Source organism: Bos grunniens, chromosome 22 (assembly GCF_055505025.1).
Source record: "Bos grunniens cultivar Pamir isolate PY7600 chromosome 22, Bosgru_T2T1.0, whole genome shotgun sequence".
Taxonomy (NCBI): Eukaryota; Metazoa; Chordata; class Mammalia; order Artiodactyla; family Bovidae; genus Bos; species Bos grunniens.
This window is the reverse complement of record NC_141186.1, coordinates 60,771,426-60,792,185: the sequence shown is the minus strand read 5'-3', so window position 1 is coordinate 60,792,185 and position 20,760 is coordinate 60,771,426. Positions and strand designations below refer to the sequence as shown.

The 20,760-nt window shown below is 57.4% G+C and overlaps 1 protein-coding gene across 8 annotated transcripts in view; it reads left to right on the top strand.

Annotated features, from left to right (window-relative positions):
• CHCHD6 (coiled-coil-helix-coiled-coil-helix domain containing 6) overlaps nt 1-20,760 on the top strand; it is a 103,774-nt gene that overhangs the window by 9,908 nt on the left and 73,106 nt on the right. For 5 of the 8 annotated variants that reach the window (XM_086368982.1, XM_086368983.1, XM_086368980.1 and 2 more), the window contains exons 2-4: nt 10,143-10,251; nt 13,792-13,864; nt 15,338-15,482. The exons of 2 other annotated variants lie outside the window; for them this stretch is intronic. In XM_086368982.1, the coding sequence (XP_086225108.1) occupies nt 10,167-10,251; nt 13,792-13,864; nt 15,338-15,482 (303 nt within the window). In that variant the 5' untranslated portion in view covers nt 10,143-10,166. Of the gene's footprint in view, nt 1-4,824; nt 4,999-10,142; nt 10,252-13,791; nt 13,865-15,337; nt 15,483-20,760 lie in introns of those variants that run through there. One more of the 8 variants, XM_086368978.1, reaches the window with a different exon arrangement.

Genomic DNA, 20,760 nt, shown 5'->3' with positions numbered 1-20,760 from the left:
GTGAGAGCAGCTACAGGTAGTATGTAAATGAGTGGGTGTGGCTGATCCATAAACTGCATTTATAAAATCAGGCTTTGAGTTGGATTTGGCTTACGCCCCTGAGCATGTTGAGCTCTGTCAGTCTTTTTTTTTTTTTTGTATGAAATACTTAATTTTTCCAGCTCCATTGTTGAAAAGACTACCCTTTCCCCATCTGAATTATCTTGGGACCTTGGTGAACATCAGTTGACCGTAAAAATAAGGGTTCAGAATTTATATCTTGACTCTCAATCCTGTTTAAATTCCACTGCTCTGTATGCTATATGTCTATCTTTTTGCCAGTACAAAACTGTCATGATTTTTGAAGCTTTGTGGGAAGTTTCAAAATAGGGAAGCATAAGACTCCAATTTTGTTCCTTTTTTCCCCACGATTGTTTGGCTGTTTTAAGTCCTTTGCATGTCCACACATATATTAAGATCAATTTGTCAGCTTCTGTAAAAAGTTTGTTGGGATTTTGGTGGGGTTTGTGTTGAATCTATAAGATTATGTTGGGAGAATTGTCACTTTAACAATATGGAGTCTTCTAGTCTGTGAAGATGAAATCTCTTTTTCTTTATTTAGATCTTTTAAAGTTTTTCTCAGTGGTGTTTTATACTTTCAGTGTATAAGGCTTGCATTTCTTTAAAAATTATTCCCAAGCATTTTATTCTTTATGATGCTATTATGAGTGGAATTGTTTCCTTAATTTTATTTGTGAATTCTTCACTGCTAGCATATGGAAATGCATTTCATTTTCATATATTGATCTTGTGTCCAGCACCTTTGCTGAACTCATTCATTAGCTCTAATAGGGTTTTCTGGTTGTGTGTGTGTGTGTGTGTGTGTGTGTGTGTATTCCCTAGGGTTTATGTAGGTACTATCATGATGTCTGCAAAATGAAGACAGTTTAACTTCTTCCTTTTCTGTCTGGATGCCCTTACTTTCTTTTTCATGCCTTGTTGTGTTGGCTAGAATGTCCACTACAGTATTGAGTAGAAGTGGTGAGCACGCATGTCTTGCTGCTGAATTCAGGGAGAAAACATTGTCTTATGCCACTGAATATGTTAGCTGTACACTTTTCATAGTTACTCTTTATCAGATTGGCGGTTTTATCTTTTAATATTCTCCACCACCCCTTCCTGTGCGTCCTTATAGCCTGTTTTTCTTCCGTAAGCTTGGGGAGTGCAGACTGCCTTGCTCACTAGCTCCCGGATCATTAGTGTGCGCGTGTTACATTGTGTGGTTGGATTGGCTACTTGAGGATCATTTTCATCCAAGCTGGCGACCTGTGACCTGAGACCCTTGCTCTTCCGCTTTTTACTCTCTCAGGGCTTCACTCTTTCCTCACATGTGCAGCAGACTTCCTGTTCCACCCTGCCATTGCCCAGTGACATGCATCTCGAACGTCTCGGTGCGATCGTCAGCACTCCTGACTGTGTCATGTGACATCACATCCTTTGGTTTAGCACCTGTTAGGATTAGCGTGGAGAACAGGAGAGGCCAGGGGACCTGGCCTGGAGCCTGACTCCCAGGGGGCCACATCTCCCTCTTTACGTGCGGGGCAGGGCTGTGCTCAGCACAGGTGCCTCACTGGCTTGATCGTGAGTCCTCCCCACTCTTGCCCGGCTCAGCGCTGACCATTGGTGAGTTCTGTGGATGGCTCACAACAGGAAACACCGACTAAGACAGCCGGGAGTCGAATAACCCAGTTTCCCCCAGCTTTGCTGCGAGCACACGTGTGCTCACATCTGGGTGTGGAGTCTGGCAATGTGGCTTGGGTGCTGGTCCCAGGCCGGACACTTTCCGGGTGGGTTCTCCTCGATGCTCCCAGAGCACCACATCTCCCGGTGCTGAGGTCTCTGGACACAAAGGAGCTGATTCTGTGGGGCGCAGAGCACTTTTGGGCCCTCCCCCACACCCCAGCTGCTGAGGACGAGGGTCGTTCTACAGGTGGGATGGTGCCCTTGTTCCTCGGCTTGGGCTCCCAGACTCGCTGTGTGTGGGGACAGTGGAGCTGGCGATCAGGGCACCTCTGGCCGTCCTGTAAGGTCCTCTGGGTAGTACCGTGGTGTAACCAGTAATGAATTTACATGGTGTGAGCACCCAGGTGACTTTCGGGTGTGTACCTCATGGAAGGTGAAATTCCACGCTGACACCTGTGACTGTGCTGAGCACTGCTGAAGATCTTCCTGGGTCAACGGTCAATTAATGTAAACATAAGGGGGCTGTCCGCTTTGGCTCGTATAGGCTCATCTCAAGTCCACTTGCTCTCTGGACCCCGCAGGTTCCCCCCTGGAGGGAGGTCACTGTGCGTCTCCTGCAGCCCCCCTGGTTTCTAGGATCCCACTGCTGTCCGTGCAAAGCGTTTCCTGTTCAGCCCTCCTTCCTTCCTGCACCCCGCCCTGGCCACCTCCTTCGTCCTTGCTTATGAGCTCTTGGTGACTGGATTCTAAAGCCAGCCCAGAGCTGTCCCGACGCTGCTGCCGGGCTCCCTGCGGTTCCCCCGGGCTCACGTGTCCCCCTGCCCCTCCGGAACGCGTCATGTTCCTCATGTATGAAGCTCCATCCAGCCGGTCCTCACCCAGAGGCTGGGTGCACTTTTGCTCTACGTCCAGTGACAACTCTTGCGTCTTCCCTTCCAGCTGCTTCTGTTTTACCCTCTCCTTTTCCCCCTCAGGAACACTTGATCTCCCTCCTTCCCCTGCATCTCTGATAAATTGTTCTTTCTCCCCACAGGCTTGCCTCCCACAAATCTGTCCTTGCTGGTGCTAGCAGGGTCATGTGTTTTGAAAAGGTAAAGTTTACTTCTGAGCAGGTATCAGGCAATGGTGATAGAATCCAGACCGTTGCAATGGAGGTTCCTTCCTTGCGGGTCTAGCGGCCTTGCTCTCAGAGGCAGCCCCACCGGCTGCTGGGTCAGTGATCATCCCAGGGTTGATGCTAAGGATGCAGCCCGCTTCCATCTCATTCTTAGGTGCTTCCCGCTGCCTCCAGCGGTTCCCAGGCCTGACTCCCGGGGCCCTGTGTGTGCTGGCATCACTTTCTCCTGTCGTCGCCCGTCCCTCGGGGAGGGTCTGTGCTCCTGCCCTGCCGTTTCACGCTTCTGTCTCCTCTGTCTGTAGGACTCGCCCCCATCCTTGGGGAATTTCTTCCTTGGGCTCAGGACCTGTTCACAGGTTCCCTCTGCACTGTCAGAGGTCACCATCCCAGGTCCTGCAGGCTCTGCTCTGGGGGGAGGGAGCTCTGCTCCTGGTCTCTGGCTCCAGCATGGGACCTGGAGCCAGGCTCACAGGCAGGACCCTTGGACAAGGCTTTAAGCCCCTGGATCCTTACTTCTTGAATGAAACCATCAGCCCAGGAACTTCAAGGTATTCACAACATTTTGAAACTTGGAGGCTTTGCATCAATTCACTTTTTAGTTCTTTGGGGTAAACATCAAAAGACTGGTCTGTATTTCCTTGTGGCAACCCTTGGCTAGAGCTGTGAGGTCGCTGCCCTCCCTGGGGCCTTGCTCTCACCGCCGTCCCCGCCCCGCTGTACTGCCAGGCCTCCTCATCTGTTTTTGTCACCTGCAGGGCCCCTGGGGTGCTGGCAGTCACCGCCCTCCAGGACTCTTCTTGTCCAGACACTTGGATTTAATCTGTGGATCTAATTTCAGCTCACAGAAAACTGAAGGACTAGCCAACAAAATCTCCACGGCAACCGCTGCAGCAAAGCGGAGGCATCTTCTTAGAGTCGCAGGAGGGCAGCGCCACCTGGGGCTGGATGTGGGCCCCAGGAGCCGCCGACAGACTGGCCTTGTTTGGAGCCCGTGCGGTGCTCGGCCTGCTCGCAGGAGCCGTGGGCCAGGGAAGGAGGGCACGGCAGGTGGTGCCCAGAGGGTCCTCGGAAGACAGCGTGTGAACGGCCCCGGCGTGAAGGCCCCCACCCCGCGTCCTGTGTGAGGCTGTGCAGATGTCACCTGGGGCACCCAGAGCCTTGCTTGACGCGAAGAACGGTGCTTGGAAAGTGGCCTCCTCGCAGCGGCCTCTCACACAGTCTAGAGGGGTCGCTTTCTCAGACTAAAAGCTGTTGGTTTTCATGTTGATGTTTTCCTAATTAAGTACGCCGTTGGTGAACACAGGCGTACTCCGCCTTCCACCGCCTTCCCTGGGCTCAGTAAAGCACCGTCCGCAGCAGGAGAGGTGGCTTGCAGACCTTCTCCTCCTGGGACCTGCCGTGCTGTGTGAGCTGACTTGTCTGCTCACCGCGGCCCGGCTCCCCGTGGCTGCCCTCACCGAGCGCCCCTAAGGGCCCGGCTCTGCCTGTGGCCTCTGTGCAGAGGCCCATCTGTGCTGCTCTGGGGCAGCTGTGTCACCACCAGGCGTGCACGCCTTCGTCTGTTTGGTGGGGTGGGCCGGGCCAGGAGCCTGGCAGGTGGAGGTGCCCACTGCCTGGGCCAAGCTGATTACATCCCTGTCTTTCAGGGGAGCCCCTGGCACCTGCCGGGTCAAGTTCCTCCCACAGCTGGGAGCTGCCACCCCTTCCAGACTGTGGGGATTTCTCATCCTCTCTCTAGTCTGCCTGGTGCTCTGAGGCCGCGGCGTCCCTAATTTCTTGCCCCAGGTTTGCCACTCTCTGTGGTATTTTCCCATGGATAGAAACTGCTGGGCTGGACTAAGGACGTGCACACACAGTGGTTCTGTGCTCAGTGAGGACGCACCCTCTCCAGCGAGGGGGAGTCACCTGCCTCTCACCCGTTGAAGGCTGTGGGATGCATCTGTGTTCACAGGCCAGCAGTTGCCGCCTTCCTGAACCCTTCCAGGTCCTCCCAAGCCTCCATGACGTGCCGCCTCCCTGTTTCTGTAGGAACGAGGCCCCGCTGTGTGCTCCGTGCTGTGGGTCATCCCGCTCTGCACCTGTGTCCAGCCAGGTGTGCGGTCTCTTCACCGTGGGCCTTGGGGCTGCCCTGTGTGGCTCAGCGTGTGACCGCCCACACCGTGAGTTACTGCCGTGCTACAGATGGGTACATAGAGCAGACAGGGTTCCCTGCCCGAGGTCAGGTTGCTAGTGGTCGCTTGGTTGGGTTCTGACCCAGGCCCACCTGGCCCCGCAGCCCCTGTCCTCGCCCTACACCAGCCGCTTCAGTGTGCCAGGCCCCATTTCTGGGTGTGGAACAGGAAGCTTCCAGAAGGGGGGAGTGGGTCAGGGCCCCACAGCTAGGTGTGGGCGGGCTCCTCCTTCCCAGCCCTGCTCAGGGTTGGGCCCTCTGCCCCCTGACCACACCCAGCTCCCCGTGACCAGCTCCGATAGCACAGTGATTGGTGGGCCTCGGGCACCGAGTCCCCAGACCTATCTGCTCTGGGGCCTCCATTCTGGTTCTCATGGTGCAGGGAGCACTGCCCAGATGGTGTTTATTCTCGCATGACTACTGTGTGTGTGTCTGTGTGTATTTGTTGATTAAAAATATTCCTTGCTTTATTTTGCAGCAACATTAAAAAATATTACAAATCTCCTCCTGCCACTGAGAAGCTTGCCAATGTTTTCCTTAACCCCTCGCTCACCAGGTGGTGCAATTTGGTGGGTCCCCCTGGGGGCCTGGCGTGAGGAAACCAGAGCCCACCTCCCCTGTGCAGAGCTCCCCCACCCGCCACAGCCTCCCTTGCTCCCCGGTTCAGTGGGCTTTAGATCTTGGTCTTCCTCTCCGGCCTGGTCATCTGGTCCACCTCCTCCTACTATGGCTTCCATCAGGCACTCAGACAGGCCGGACTTGGTTCCTCTCAGAGGTCTGCACTCATCCCTCTGCTCGGGATTAGATCTTTTTTCCCTGATCCTTAAGACGTGAGCTTGGCAGGCCTCCTCATTTCAGGGCAGGGGGTCCCCCTTAGTGCTGTCTCTCCTCTGAGGGGTCTTCCCACCATCCCCATGTGTGCCCGGCCCTGCAGGACTGTATTTTATTTTTCTCAGCACTCACCACTCACATGCTTCTTGAATTTTAACGACATGTTAGTTTTGAAATAGAGATGTCAAATACTATGTGGGAAAACCCATCTCTTACCCTTTTCTGTCTGTCAGCCCCTGTTTCTGCCTTCACCCAACCCCGAGGCAGCTCGCCTCCTTTCATCTCTGGAGAGTTGCCTGTGCTGCGTATTTCACACAAGTAGGGTGTACCGTGTGCGGACTCCTTCACTAAGCGTGATGCTCTCAGGTCATCATGCTGTGGCCTGTGTGAATTCTTCATCCCTTTTTGTGGCTGATACTCCATTATTTTTACTCATCCCCCATGCCAGTTGATGGACGTGTGAGTTTTTTTCCACCTTTGCCTGTTACGGATGATGCTAATGTAAACTCACAGGTGCAGATGAGTGTGAACGTGAATTTGCATTTCTCTTGAGCGAGTACCAGGGGTGGAACTGCCAGGTCTATTGGTGACGCTGTGTTAAACTTTCGAGGAACTTGCAGACTGGTTTCCATGGTGACGGCACCATTTATTTGCCACCAGCAGGGTATTGGAGTTCTGACTTGTGCATGTCCTGGTCGACACTTGCTACTACCTGACTTTTTTGATTATGGATATTGTAGTGGGTGTGAAGTGATATCTCCTTGTGGTTTGAACTTGCATATCTCTTTTGACTAAGGATATTGAGCACCCTTGCTTTTGGTTTTAGCCATTTGTGTATGTTCTTTAAGGACATGATCTTTCAGAGTCATTGCCTATTGTTTAATTAGATTATTTTTCTTTGTATCGTTGAGTTGTAGGAGTTCTTTTTATATTCTAGGTACATATCCTTGTCAGATGTATGATTTGCAAATTCTGTGTATTGTCCCTGAATTTGCTTCACTGTGTCCTTTAAAAAACAAAACGCTTTAATTTGTGAGGTTCAATATATTTGTTTTCTCTTTGATTGCTCCTGCTGTTAGTGTCCTATCTACAAAGTCACTGCCAAAGCCAAGGTCATAAAGATTTACCCCTCTAGTTTCTTCTGAGAGTTACATTGTTTTAACTGCTGCATTTTGGTCTCCAATCCCTTTGGAGTCGGGTTTGGTATATGGTGTGAGGTGGGGGTCTAACTTCAACCTGCTGCACCTGGGCGGCCAGCTGTCCCAGCACCGTCTGTTGACAAGACTCTTCTTTACCCATTAAGTGGTCTTGGCACCTTGCCCATCAGTCAGGCTCACATACATGGGCTTCTTTCTGGAGTCTCAGTTCTCTTCCATTGCTGTGCTTACTTGGTCTTCTCTTGTCCCGTAATCATCAATTAGCTATTGGATTAAATACCAGAGGGGCTCAATTATTTTATATATTTTACCTGTAGCTGCTAAAAAATGTTCATGGTAAAAGACTGCAGCACGAAAGTGCCAGAAGTGACAGTCGGGGCCTGTCTGCTCCTGCCTGGGTGTGGGATATGCCTCAGGAGCGTGCGAGGTGCCCTGGAGCAGATGTGTACGCTGCAGAACCTGTGTGGGTGTCTGCCTCTTTAACTGTGAATCTTTTTTACAAAGTCAAGATACACGAGACGTCCTCTGACTTTGACAGGCACATGTCCTGCCTGCCTTTCTCGATGGTTTGTGGTGTCTCACCGGAAGCACGCCGTGGTTTCTCTGGCCACTGCCTGTCCTGCACATACGTGTCGTTTCCTCTTCCTGTGCGAGTCCAGCGCCTCTGTGCACGTGGGGAGCACTTTCCTCTCCCGGACCCCTGAAGCGGAGCTGCTGCCGTGTGCTCCATCCTCAGGTCCTCTTTTTAACACGTCCCTCCCTGTGCTCTGTGATGCCGCACCTGTACTGGGTGCTCAGCAAAGTGGCTCAGCACTCTCAGGGGCTGTCGCTCGGGCCTCTCCCCTCGCGGGCTGCTTCGCTCAGTCACTGTTTCATGACACTCTGGCCTGCCTCACTTCCTCCGTGAAGGGAAACCTTGATGTTCTGGTTGTCGTGGGGGAACCAGGGTGAATGAATCAGGCTGTGCTGGATTTTCTGCTCTGAGTGTGGCCCTGGGGGGAATTGGAAGGGACAGAGAAGTGGCCCCTGCCCTTGGGGTATTTGCAGACCTTTAGATGAGGCCGGTAGGATGTGAGGCACTTCCCCAGAGTGTACCCGTTGCAGCAAGTAATGGAGCTGGCAAAGGGACTGGGAACCCCCAGGGAATTAGACTGTGAAGGCCAGTGGGGTTGAATTACAGAGCTTCCACAGGACTGGGGAAACGGAGAAACAGACTCTTGGAGGGCACAAACAGAACCTTGTGCACACCAGGATCCAGGAGAAAGGAGCAGTGTGCCCGCAAGAGACTGATCTAGACTTGCTGTGAGTGTCTCCTGCAGAGGCGTGGGTCAACGGTGGCCTGCTGTGGGGTCAGGGGCCCTGGGTACACTGTGCGGGCGCACGTCCTGTGCAGGAGGCCGCCATCGCTGCCATTGCCCTGCCAGGGTATATCCTCAGGCCAAACAGCAGGGAGGGAACAGCCCTGCCCATCAACAGAAAACCGGATTAAAGGTTTGCTGAGCACGGCCATGCCCATAAGAACAAGAGCCAGAGCAGATTCCCCCACAGTCCACTCTCCCACTGGGAAACTTCTACAAGCCTCTTATCCATCAGAAGGCAGACAGAATGAAAACCACAGTCACAGAAAACTAACCAAACTGATCACATGGAACACAGCCTTGTCTAACTCATTGAAACTATGAGCCATGCCGTGTGGGGCCACCCAAGACGGACGGGTCATGATGGAGAGTTCTGACAAAACATGGTCCACTGGAGAAGGGAATGGCAAACCACTTTAGTGTTCTTGCCTTGAAAACCCTTGAACAGTATGAAAAAGCAAAAAGATAGGACACTGAAAGATGAACTCCCCAGGTCAGTAGGTGCCCCATATGCTACTGGAGAAGAGTGGAGAAATTGCTCCAGGAAGAATGAAGAGACGGGGCCAAAGCAAAAACAACTCCCAGTTGTGGATGTGACTGGTGATGGAAGTGAAGTCTGATGCTGTAAAGAACAATATTGCATAGAAACTGGAACGTTAGGCCCATGAATCAAGGTAAATTGCAAGTGGTTAAATAAGAGGTGGCAAGAGTGAATTTCAACATTTTAGGAATCAGTGAATGAAAATGGACCAGAATGGGCTAATTTAATTCAGATGACCATTCCCTACTACTGTGGGCAAGAATCCCTTAGAAGAAATGGAGTAGCTCTCATAGTCAGCAAAAGAGTCCGAAATGCAGTACTTGGATGCAATCTCAAAAATGACAGAATGTTTGTTTTCAAGGCAAACCATTCAATATCACGGTAATCCAAGTCTATGACCCAACCCGTAATGCTGAAGAAACTGAAGTTGAATGGTTCTATGATGACCTACAAGACCTTCTAGAACTAACACCAAAAAAGATGTCCTTTTCGTTATAGGGGACTGGAATGCAAAAGTAGGAAGTCAAGAAACACCTGGAGTAACAGGCAAATTTGGCCTTGGAGTACAGAATGAAGCAGGGCAAAGGCTAATAGAGTTTTGCCAAGAGAATGCACTGGTCATAGCAAACACCTTCTTCCAACAACACGAGAAGACTACATGTGGTCATTACCAGATGGTCAACACCAAAATCAGACTGATTATATTCTTTGCAGCCGAAGATGGGGAAGCTCTATACAGTCAGCAAAAACAAGACCAGGAGCTGACTATGGCTCAGCTCATAAACTCCTTATTGCCAAATTCAAACTTAAGTTGAAGAAAATGGGGAAAACCATTAGACCATTTAGATATGACGTAAATCAGTGGAGTAGGAGAGAAGGTCCTTAACTTGGTGCTGTCCATGCCGGGACCCTGGATGCCCCCAGGGAAGGGTGGGATGGGCAGAGGTAGATACGTGCACCTCTTCAGGGCGGGACGTGGGTGTCAGGGCTGGGGAGGAGCAGGGAGCTCAGGGTGCCCTGCACGTGGGGCCAGTGGGTGCAGCCAGGAAGCCAGCCCGAGGCACCCAGACCCGGCACGGCATTTGCTGGTGGGTGCCAGGCCTGCACGAGTGGTTCTGTGTGGAGTTCAGTGTATTGTGGGAGTTGGTCTTGAGGAAGTGGTCTGCTCAGAAATTCGGGGTGTGGGTGAGGGGTGTCTTCACTTCCCCAGGGTTCTGTAACCGTTTCCTCTCAATCCTTACCACAGCTATCTGAAAACGTGGTCAACCGCATGAAGGAGCCTGGCCAGCCGTCCAGAGTCGGGCTGCTGGCCCCTCCAGCTGCTGCCCTTGGCTCCTCCGGAGGCCGGGAGAAAGGTAGGCCAGGGTGGCAGGTCTGGGCGGGGGTTGGGTGGAGAGTTCCTCCTGGAGACAGTGCCCTGAGCCCTGGGTGGTGCCTGCGGGAAGCACTTCCCAGGAGCAAGGGACCCGCGTGGGGTGCGCTCCCATCCAGGGACAGCAGTATCTGCAGAGCCTCCCTAACCACCGCTGAGTCTAGGGCAGAGTCCCCGCTGTGCCAGCCTCTCTGCATGGAAGGAGGCAGTGATGGGGTGGCCTTGGTGTCATGCTCAGAGCTCTGACCTGCCCTTTGCCCTGGGGTCCTGGCCCTGCTCCTGGGATGGTGGTGCTGGGCTCTGGGAGGGCCACCACCCCACCCCCGCGTCCCCCCAGCCCGCCCGGAGCCACCTGTGCTGGGCAGGAAGGGCCTTCATTCCCCAGTGGCATGTCTGTCATGGGAGGAAAAGCCTGTGCTTTTATTGAAGTAATTCCTGTTAGCAAACACAAAGGAACAACGCATGTAAGAGTGGAGAAAGTATAGTGCAAAAACGTTAAGATACTACAAACGGGAAAAGCCCTCGTGGCAGCTGGTTAAATACAGAGCTTGATGAGGAGCTGGGTTCCCCACTGCGATGTGGGTGCTTTACATCCAAGGGCTGGAGGGACCCAGCCTCATGGTGGAGCTGCCTTCTCAGCTGATCTGCCCTGCTGGGGTGCCAGCTCGCAGGCGGCCGCTCCCTCCTGTCCACTCGGCATGAGCTGAGTGCTGGCCCTGTGGTCATGAGCCCCGTGCTGGGACACCGAGGCGGGGATAGGGGCCCTCCTGGCGGGCAGGCCCACCCTGTCGGGAGCTGAGTGTGTGACCCTACAGGGTACAGTGTCTGGTGCCCGTGGGACACCGGTGCCCATCAGGGCCCAGCGGCACAGAGGAGAGGGCTCGTTACTCGGGGGCCCCAGGGGGCCGGCGCAGGACCTGGACTTTGCGGCGCGGCCCTGCGGGTGGGGAGGCCGGGGCTCAGGCGTGGCACGGCCGCAGCCGTCTCAGGACCGCGCGTGGTTTCCTGACTGGAGTGTGAGGTGCAGGGACGGGGCCAGGGCTGCTGGCCGGGCCTCGCGACACCCCGTCCCCTGCACTGTGTGCCTTGGGGGCTCCCTGGTGGTCCAGTGGTTGGGGCTCCGAGCTTCCACTGCAGGGGACGTGGGTTCAATCCCTAGTTGAGGAACTAAGATCCGGCAAGCCATGCTATATGACCAAAAATAAAGTACATGCTTTTGGTTTAACAAAGTATTTTGATGTTTGACGGTGAGTGAGTTTCGACTTTCTGAAAGCGGGAGGAGCGTCAGCGTGGGTGGCCTGACTGCAGGGTCCTTTCTGTTACACACTGTGAGGTGCTTGTGGATCTGGCTGCGCAGGCCTTAGTCGCAGCCCGTGAGCTCTTCCTGGCTCGTGCGGGCTCTGTCCTTGCTGTGCGGCCTCTCTGCTTGTGCTGCGCAGCCCAGGAGTCATGGCATCTGATATCTTAGTTCCCCAACCGGAAACTGAACCTGCGTTCCCTGCATTGCAAGGCGGATTCTTAACCCCTGCACCGCCTGGGAAGTCCCAGCTTTTACTTTCAAAAGCAGTGTTTGCTTTTACTTTACTGATAAAGTTAAAAGAAGTTAAAGTTAAACTTCTTTAACTTTTCTTTCTAATTTATAGAAATTTATAATTTATAAATTTCTTTATAATTTTCTTTATCAATTTTCTTACTTTAATTTTTCTAAATAGAAAAAGAAGTTAAAATTAAACCCTTAAGTCACACCATACCCCAAGTGCATGTCAGGAAGTCAGAGATCGAAATATAATGAAGAAACTTTAAAGAAGGGTGTGAAATATGACTGTAAAATTAGAGACAATTTAGACAAAATGGATGAAGAATGAGTGACAAACTGGGGAAGCATGAGTGGTGCCCACCTGCCAGGGCCGTGAGGCGCTCTGACGGCCGCAGGGAGACGCGCACAGACGGTCACATCCATGACGAGGCCCACCTGCCAAGGGCCGTGAGGCGCTCTGACGGCCGCAGGGAAACGTGCACAGACGGTCACATCCATGATGAGGCCCACCTGCCAAGGGCCGTGAGGCGCTCTGACGGCCGCAGGGAGATGCGCACAGACGGTCACATCCATGACGAGGCCCAGCCCCCTCGGACGGTTGGCTCACTCGTGCCATCACCAGCGGCAGGGCCGGCAGAATGCCATGGAATGTGGCCGTAGGGGTCTGGCCACAGGCTGTGCAGTGGGCACACACGTTACTTTTGTGGTCGTGAGAAAGGAAAACTATGTAGAAAGCAAAAGTGTGATCAGTCTTGTGTCAGGAGAGCTGTCAGAAGCCAGTGGCTAAGTCCAGGGGGCCTCCGTCAGGCCCACACTGGGCGGCAGCGCCTCCTGCATGCTCCTGGCGAGGCCCTCCAGCACACCTGCCCAGCCTTCTGGAGTTGGCAGCTGTGAAGGTCTTGGGAGCAGCACCCCCGACCTTCCTCCCAAAGCCTGGTTCTCCTGCCGGGTCTCCTGTGGCCCACGTGGCCAAGCGTGCACGCCTGCGAAGGGGCGGAGACGCTGAAGCTGCAGCCGCGGGGTAACAGAGCCGCACTGTCACCGTGTGGGGAGGAGAGTGAGTGGGTTTGCTTGGAGATCCCCGGGTTCATGCAGGAAGGAAGGCCTCCTGTGACAGCCTGAAGCGCTGTCACACTCAAGGTGATGCCAGTGGAAAGGTGCACAGACTTCCTTCCCGGGGGCGCTGGCCACGTTCAGGTCAGAGCCCTGGAGAAGGGGCCCAGGAAACGCAGGCTGCACCCCCACTGACCTCTCAGCGTGGAGACAGGGAGCTCCCCTCGGCTGGCTGGCCTCCTGGGGAGGGTGCCTGGGTTCCAGCAGCTGAGAGGTGGGAGGGGGGTGTCAGTCACCGCACTCAGGCATCCACACTGCCCAGCGACCCTGCCATCCTGTCTGTGCAGGGTACAGGCCAGGGGCCTTCGGGGCACCTCCCTCCTGACAGCAGGGCAAGGCCATGTTCTGTTGGCCCAGGGCACGTCCACCCAGGGGATGTCCCCCGGGGCCCTCTCCTGGGTGACCATCATGACCACATCCATCCACAGTCCCCTCCCGGGCCCTCTCCTGGGTGACCACCATGACCACGTCCACCTGGGGGCGTCCTGCCGGGTCCTTTCCTAGGTGACCACCATGACCACGTCCATCCAGGGGCGTCCTCCTGGGCCCCTCTGGGGTGACCACCATGACCACGTCCATCCACAGTCCCAGCCCTTTCCTGGGTCACCACCATGACCACACCCATCCACAGTCCCCTCCCAGGCCCTCCCCTGGGTGACCACCATGACCACATCCATCCAGGGGTGTCCTCCAGGGCCCATCTGGGGTGACCACTGAGACCACGTCCATCCAGGGGTGTCCTCCCAGGCCCTCTCCTGGGTGACCACCATGACTGCGTCCACCCAGAGGTGTCCCCCCAGGCCCTCTCCGGGTGATGCTGAGCCTCCCTCCGTCCGTGGGTTGCTGCTGACCTTTTCTTGTCTACCCCTGCAGACTCGAAACCGCCCAGGCCGGACTGTGGCAGTGGCCGGGGGCCTCCGCGGGTGCAGGTGGACCCTCTTGAGAGGTATGCTGAGGAGGTGCTCGCCCCGGGCCACGCCTTCCGCACCAGGTGCCTTCTCCTCGCCCAGAGGCCGGGGGTCTGGTCCCTCGCATTGTCTTACGTTGGTGGGACGCCCGGCCTGCGCTTTAGGTGCCGCTGGTCCTCGTGTGACGAGATGAGACTACGGGTGGGGGAGGGCAGGACTCTGTGGCCTTGCAGGTGTGTGCAGCCATGTTTGGAGGAGCTCGCTCGTGGCCTGGCTCCAGGTGTGGGTGCCTCCCCAGCGTGGGCCTCAGCCTGGTGAGCACCCTGGCTGGGGCAGGGCTGGCAGGCAGCAGTGGAGGCCCCAGGCACACCGTGTCTCTAGGCCTCAGGGTTCCCAGGGCTGGTGTGGGGTCCTCGCGGTGTGGCTCAGCAAGCCCTCAGCTGGTACTGAGGGCTCGTCTGCAGCCGTGAGGCTGTGCCTCTGTAACGGACTCAGGCAGCTGCCTTCGGGGGGCGGGCGGCCTGGGTCATCCCCGCTGGGCCGTCCCCTCTGCAGGTCAGCGTGGCTACATCCGTCCTGTGATCTCAGAAGGACCCACCTTCTGAGAGTGTCCAGTCCCTAATCCCCAGAGGCCTCCTCCAAGCAATTAACCAGAATTTAAAACAAACAAACAAAAACTTTTAAGCATTTTAAAAAACGTTCAAGTAACACGTGCTAATGGGAGACTTAGGATGTATACGAAATGAAAAAGTCACCAGTAGATTCATCATTCCGTATTAACATTTTGGACTATTTCTTTCAAGTGTCTTTTTTTCTCTAGTTTAGGCTTATGTTTTTCAAAGTCGTGTAAAATTTTGTTATCTTGCTCTTTTCACCCAGTCTTCTAATTATCTTCCATCTGTCACACCTGCCTCGTGAGCATGTTCACTGCTGAAGGCACCACGTCTGGTCCTCGGTCTTGGGGCTGTAATGCGGCAGAGAGTGTAGCACTCAGGGCCTCATGCCCGCCGTGCCCCCCGGGCCGACATCCGCGGCCTTTTTCACTCTGAGGTGTTTACCACCCCACCCCCACCCCGCTGATAAAGAGCACTTCTAAGATCTTCTCAGCTGCTTTTTTCTTTCTCTAGGAGGATTTTACTAGGGAGACTAGAAACAGGCCCAAGGGGAGACACGCATTCAGGACTGAGAGTTGAACATTGAGAACCAAGGCTGCTGCTCCTGACCTTGCAGCTCTGAGGTGGGGCGGGGAGGTGGGCTGTCCCCTGCCCGTCTCTAAAGGGGCCTAGGGTGGTGGAGTTGGACCCCTGCCGTGAGGATCTCTCATCAGGCATTGGGTCTCTGGTTCTTCAGCTGGCTGAGGATGCGAGGCAGTGTCCCCCCAACCCCGGGGGACTGTCACTGGTGCCTGACCCTCCCTGGCGGCCACGGCGTCGTGTCGGCCCTCATGTCCCTGCCCCTGCAGCTGCGTGAGCTGCGCCTGCATCTGTGTCTCCGTCTCTCCTCTGGCCCAGGTGTGACTGGGAGCAGGCTGTGCTTCAGGACGAGCTGGTCCGTGTGGCCACGACAGAGAGAGAGGCAGCTGCAAGTCCCCGGAGTGTGACGCTGCGGCGTGGGGAGGGCGGTGTGGACCAGGAGAAGCAGCGGTTGGCCCAGCGGGTGAGTGCAGGTCCCCAGGCAGCCCTCCTGGCTCCGTTGGTCCAGGGAGCAGAGGTCGAGCCCTGGACCTGCATCAGTCTGAAGTCACGGCTTCTCCTCTGTGGGGAGGGAGTCTTTCTAGGAACTGGGAGCCGGGGTCCTATAGCTGGGGTTTTGTCACAGTGGAGACAGGCGGGGGGCAGGCAGCCCAACAGCCAGGTGGGAAGGGCCTGGCCAGGACACACAGGGTTCATCGGTTTGGACGGAGCAGAAACGTTGACACCAGGAATGGAGATCTGGTGAGCATTGCAACCTGTGACTGTGGACTCTCACCTGGATCGTGGGCATCGCAGCACAAGGGGTTCACAGCTTCCCTCCTGCCCTGGCCCAGGCGTCCCCAGAGAAGACACCCCCACAGTGGGAGGGGCCTCCAGCCTCCAGTGTAGGTGTGGGTTTCTGTCCATGAAGGGCAGCTTTAGAGTGAAGACTGCCCTGGACGTCTGGGTGGATGGTGCCCTCTGCCAGCGTGCAGAGCCCACGGGGCCCGAGGCCGCCTTCTCTGCGGGCGCCCCGACTCCTGTGAGGCCCCACTCTCTACTCGCCACGGTCCACCTCCTAGTGCAGCTGGAGGCCCCGCTCCCTGTGGGAGCTTACTGCTTCCTGTTGCGTGTCCCTAGGTGGGGTTCCCGCGGCTGCTTTCCCTGCTCTGGTCCAGACGGTCTGGGTGTAGGGCCCAGGGTAGCCAGTCCTGCCCGACCTGGGATGTGCAGTGCTGGGGGCGTGGGGGCCAGCCTGGGGCTTCCACACCGTGAGGGGCGCCGTCCAGGAGAAGCGCCTCTGGGAGGCTGTGTGGCTGCCGCCTCCTGCACCTCTGGGTGCCTGGGCTTCAGCTGGAGGTCAGGCAGTGGCTTGGCCTGAGCAGACACAGAGAAGCGCCATCAGCACTCAGGCGGAGCTCCGGCGGGGGGCGCGAGGCCGCAGCGTCACCTGCGGTTGGTCCTGTGCTCGCAGCTGCTGCACGGAGGTGGTGTCAGAAAGGTGTGTTGAGAGTTTAGGTAGGAGGGGAAGGATGGGAGCAGAACCTGAGCTGGGCAGAGGGTTTCTTTCCTTCCCGGGGTCCTTGCAGGTGGGACGGGGGAGCCTGGGTCCTGGCGGGGCCCTTCTCCCTGCCTCCTGACCCCCAGGGCCCCGACCCTGCTCCTGCCGCTGGCTGGAGGGTCCCTGTCCAGGGTGCTGAGTGTCGCGGGCATTAGGTGTGCTCCTTGCTCTGGCTTCTGCAGCGTGGCTGTTTAGTCCTCTTCTGCATGAGAGAATGATTGAGCTCGTTATTGGGCAAAGTTCATAAAACTAATGACGAGGAAAGGTAATCATGTCTGTAACCTGCTTCTGAGGGCCTGCTTTGCGCGCAGGGCCGCCGCAGTGAGCTGCTGCGTGTGGATGCGTGGCCCCCCCGCGTGCGTGTTCCCGACCCCACCTTCATGTACTTGAAGCACAGTGAGGTGGAACAAATGGGAAGTTGGAGTTGGGAGCAAAGAAAGGCTTATTGCAGGGAGGGCAGAGCAAAGAGACAGTGGCTCAACTTCTCCCCACCCGCAGCTCATGGGAGGGTTTCAGGAGAGCAATTTTAAAGGCCAGGTTGGGTGGGGGTGGGTGGGGAGTCGCAGAGTCTTTGATCAGCTGGTGCACAGTTCTTTGACTGACTGATGGTGAGGTCACAGGCAGAACCACGAGGGGTGAACATCCCCAGTCTTTCGGGCTCCTTGGTGGTGCTTTCAGCATCTGTAAGCAGCTCAGGAATGTGGTCGGGGCTGTTAGCTGCATACCTCTGAGAGGAGCTCCTGCAGAGCAGGGGTGGGGGGAGCCTGCCCCCGAAGGCCCCAGAGGCTCGAACCCGCCTCCCCTCATCTTCCCGTCTGCCCTGCCCAGCCGCCGCCCCGTCCGTCCTCTGTGCCTGGCCCCCGACCCCTGGGCAGGGTCCCACTGGACTGGAGTAGGGCCGCAGGTGCTGAGCTCCTGAGCTCCGTCCCTGCTTTGGCTCCCGCCTCTGCTGGCTCTGTTCCGGGGGCCCCACGTTCACCCCACAGGGCACTGTGCCAGCCTGTCCACACCCACTGACTCGGTCCTGCCTGCTCTCCCAGCCCCCCCCCGCCCCCCCGCCCCACCCCGCCCCACCCCCTGCCCCCCCCGCCCCCCGTCTTCCCTGGCCCCTCAGGAGTTGCCTGCCTGGTGGCTGCTCCTTAAAGCTACCCTGTCCCCTCGGCCCAGCCCTTGGCCATGGCGTGTGGAGATCAGAGTTGGCTTCTCAGACTCTTTGCAGTCTGGTTTTCACACCCATTGGCACTTTGATCTCAGACTCACCAAATCTGGTGACTCTCTTCACGTTTGCCCCATGGGTTCCTTGGCAGGAAGCTGCTGCCTGGCCTTTAAACTCTCCTTCTGCACCCCCCTTTCTGCCAGCTCCACCCGCCTCCCACCCTGTCCTGTTCCGCCGGGGGCTGCAGGCCAGCCGAGCGGGACAGACCCCGGAGGGTACATGTGCAACAGACCACAGGCAGGAAAGCTTGAGGTGCCCGAGGGCTTGGAGCTGAGAGGAGGAGCAGGACCCCATTAGACGGAGGCCTGCGAGGCCTTCTCTGGGGAGCAGACCTAAGCCATGGCGGGTGACACCCAGGGCCCCGGGGCTGGAGGCTCAGTGAGCTGGGGAGCTGGGGCCACGCCTGGGAAGAGGGCAGCGCGTGGAGGGGCTCGTGGGCATGGGGGCACGCAGCCTGATGCCGTCGTGCCTGGGATGGTTTCCAGAAGGTTCTGTGTGGGTCAACAGGAGACTGCTGGAGTCCTGCTGAGAGGCCGAGGTGGCCTGGACAGAGGACCGGCAAGCAGGGAGCCGGAGCAGCAGTGGATAGGTGTGCGGGGCAGAGGGTGGGCGGGCGAGTCGAGGCCACCAGCGGGACTGGGGGCCTGTGCGGCCTCCTGGCGGCCCTCGTGCCTCAAGGCAGGCGGGCTGTCCTGGGCCCCAGCATCCGTGAGGGCTGGGAGCGGGTGTGGGGGGCCCGTGCACCGTGCTTCCTCCAGGCGGCGGGCTGGGCCAAGCGGCTGGGCGGCCCTCCCGGGAGCATGGGCTGCAGTGCACGCACCCAGTCAGGCATTTGAGGGCTGGGCGTCCTCTGGATGAGCCTTGCGGGGTCTCTAGGACTGTAGGGCGGAGAACTGAAACTTCTGGTGATGTCCGGCAGCTGGTGTTGGAGGCTGTGGCCTAGCCTGGGTTCGGGAGCCAGACTCCTGGGATGAGCCCTACATCCTGGCTGTCCTCCTTGGTCGCCACTTGGCTCTTGTAGGCCCTTCTCTTCGGGGGTGGTGGTCGTGCCCGGGAGGCCCCTAGGTTGTCCTTGGAGTCTTGACATCATGGATAGAACAGGCTTGGGTGCTTGGCTCCTTGAGCTGACAGAATGTTTCCCTCATGTCAGCTTGGGGGGTGGGTACACACTCGAGTCCTGCTTCCTTGCAGCCCCTACTACCCTGCCCAACCCACAGACCCCCTCATGCCTCATGATGCTCGCTCCTTTGCGGGTCTGGAGAGGGGTTTCCATCTTAGAGAGTTCACGGCAGAGTCCAGCCCAGACGGGTCCCTGGTTCGTGCCGGTGCCCTGCCTGTGTTCAAGGGGCCGGAAGTCTGGGCGGCCCTGCCTACGTGGGTCTGGGAAGATGGGGAGAATCCAGCCACCCTCCTGCTGCTCACCCCCTCACCAAGGTGGGCGGTGGCTGTGGGTGGTGCCACACCAGTGTCCGGTACCCTTGGGAACCAGGCTGTGTCCCGCAGCCTCTCTTGTCCCATGTGCTGGGCCCACAAGGGGGCAGTCCTGGACCCTGCTGGCCAGGGGGGTGGCTGGGGAGTTGCAGGCGGGGGACGGGACCTCAGGAGGCCGCAGCCTACCTGGCTCCCGCCCCGCACCTGCACCTGCACAGCGAGGCCTCCGCCTGTGTCCTCCCTGGTGGGTGGGGCAGAGGGGCGGGTCTGTCCATCGGATGGGCACCACCTGCCCTCCAGCCCCTCCACGGAGCCGCCTGGGCAGGGGGCCTCTCTCTGCCACGTTTTCTCCAGGAGGCTCTGGCAGCCTTCGGGCAGCAGCAGTGGGACCGGGTGGGAAGCTCCCATCCCCAGCCGCTTACTCCTAGAGCAGGAGAGTCGTGGCCCTCCCAGCTGGTGAGGAGCCTGCAGCCCCCTCCCTGGGGGTCTTCCCTGCTGGCAGCCAGGTGCAGATGAGGTGGCTCTTCCCTCGGCAAGTGCCTCCACCAGCCCAGCACCGTGGGTGGCATCTCCTTGGCTTTGCTGTGGTGGCTGGGTGGATGCACGGGTGTTGGCCACCCCGGAGTTTTCCAAGGCCCAGAGAAGTCAGCCAGTGTTGGTGACAAGACCTTCCCGGAGTGATGGGCTATGGGGTGTCAGGAGCCTCCAGTTGGCCTCTGAACCGGACTTCCCTGCTTAGGGTATGGGCGCTTTGCTGCCCTCTCACCAAGGCTGACAAGGCAGAGTCTGCAGACGTGTACCCGGAGGCTGCGGCCCCTGCTCAGCTGTGGAGTGCTTCCAGCTCATGGGCCACCGGGTGGGTCCCGGGTAAATGCCACAGGGCTCGGGTGCCTCGGCCTAATCAGGCCTGGCCTTCTCTCGAATGGAGACCAGCAGCTCCTGCCGCTCCCCCGCCTCTCCTCCCTCTCTGGCAGACGGGCACCCTGCCCAGAGCCTTCCCGTGTCCCGTGCCACCTTCCCTGTGAGCGGGGAGTCGAGCTGCAGGCTTGGTTCTCTCCTCCGTGGGCTGTGGCTCTCCAGCATGCACCTGAGCCCAGCCACCCCAGACCTGGGGCATCGAGAGACTCAGCGGAGCGGCTGGGCCCTCCGCAGGAGCACCTTCCCTGGGCTGAGAGTTCCCAGCGGCCCTGGGCTTCAATCTCCGTTTTCACGTGGATGGAGACAGGCATCAGTGCCCCCCGTACTAAGGGCATGCTGCCTTCTCCAGGCCCGGAGACAGGCCCGCTCCATGTCCCCTTCAGCCCCTGCGCCTGTGCTCAGCCATAGCGGGCACTCAGACCCCGTGCCCATTGGACTGGGACACCCAGCAGCCCTGTTTGGGCTGGGCTCCTTTCCAGGAGCTGGTGCTGGCAGGGGAGGGAGCAGGGCGAGGGGCCAGCCTGTCCAAGAACGTTCTTACTGGCGGCTCCTCTGCACAGTGAGCTGCTCCGAGCAGCCGGCTGCCAAGTAGAAGCCTGCGTGCTGACCCTGACTGGGATCAGGGGCGACTGCTTG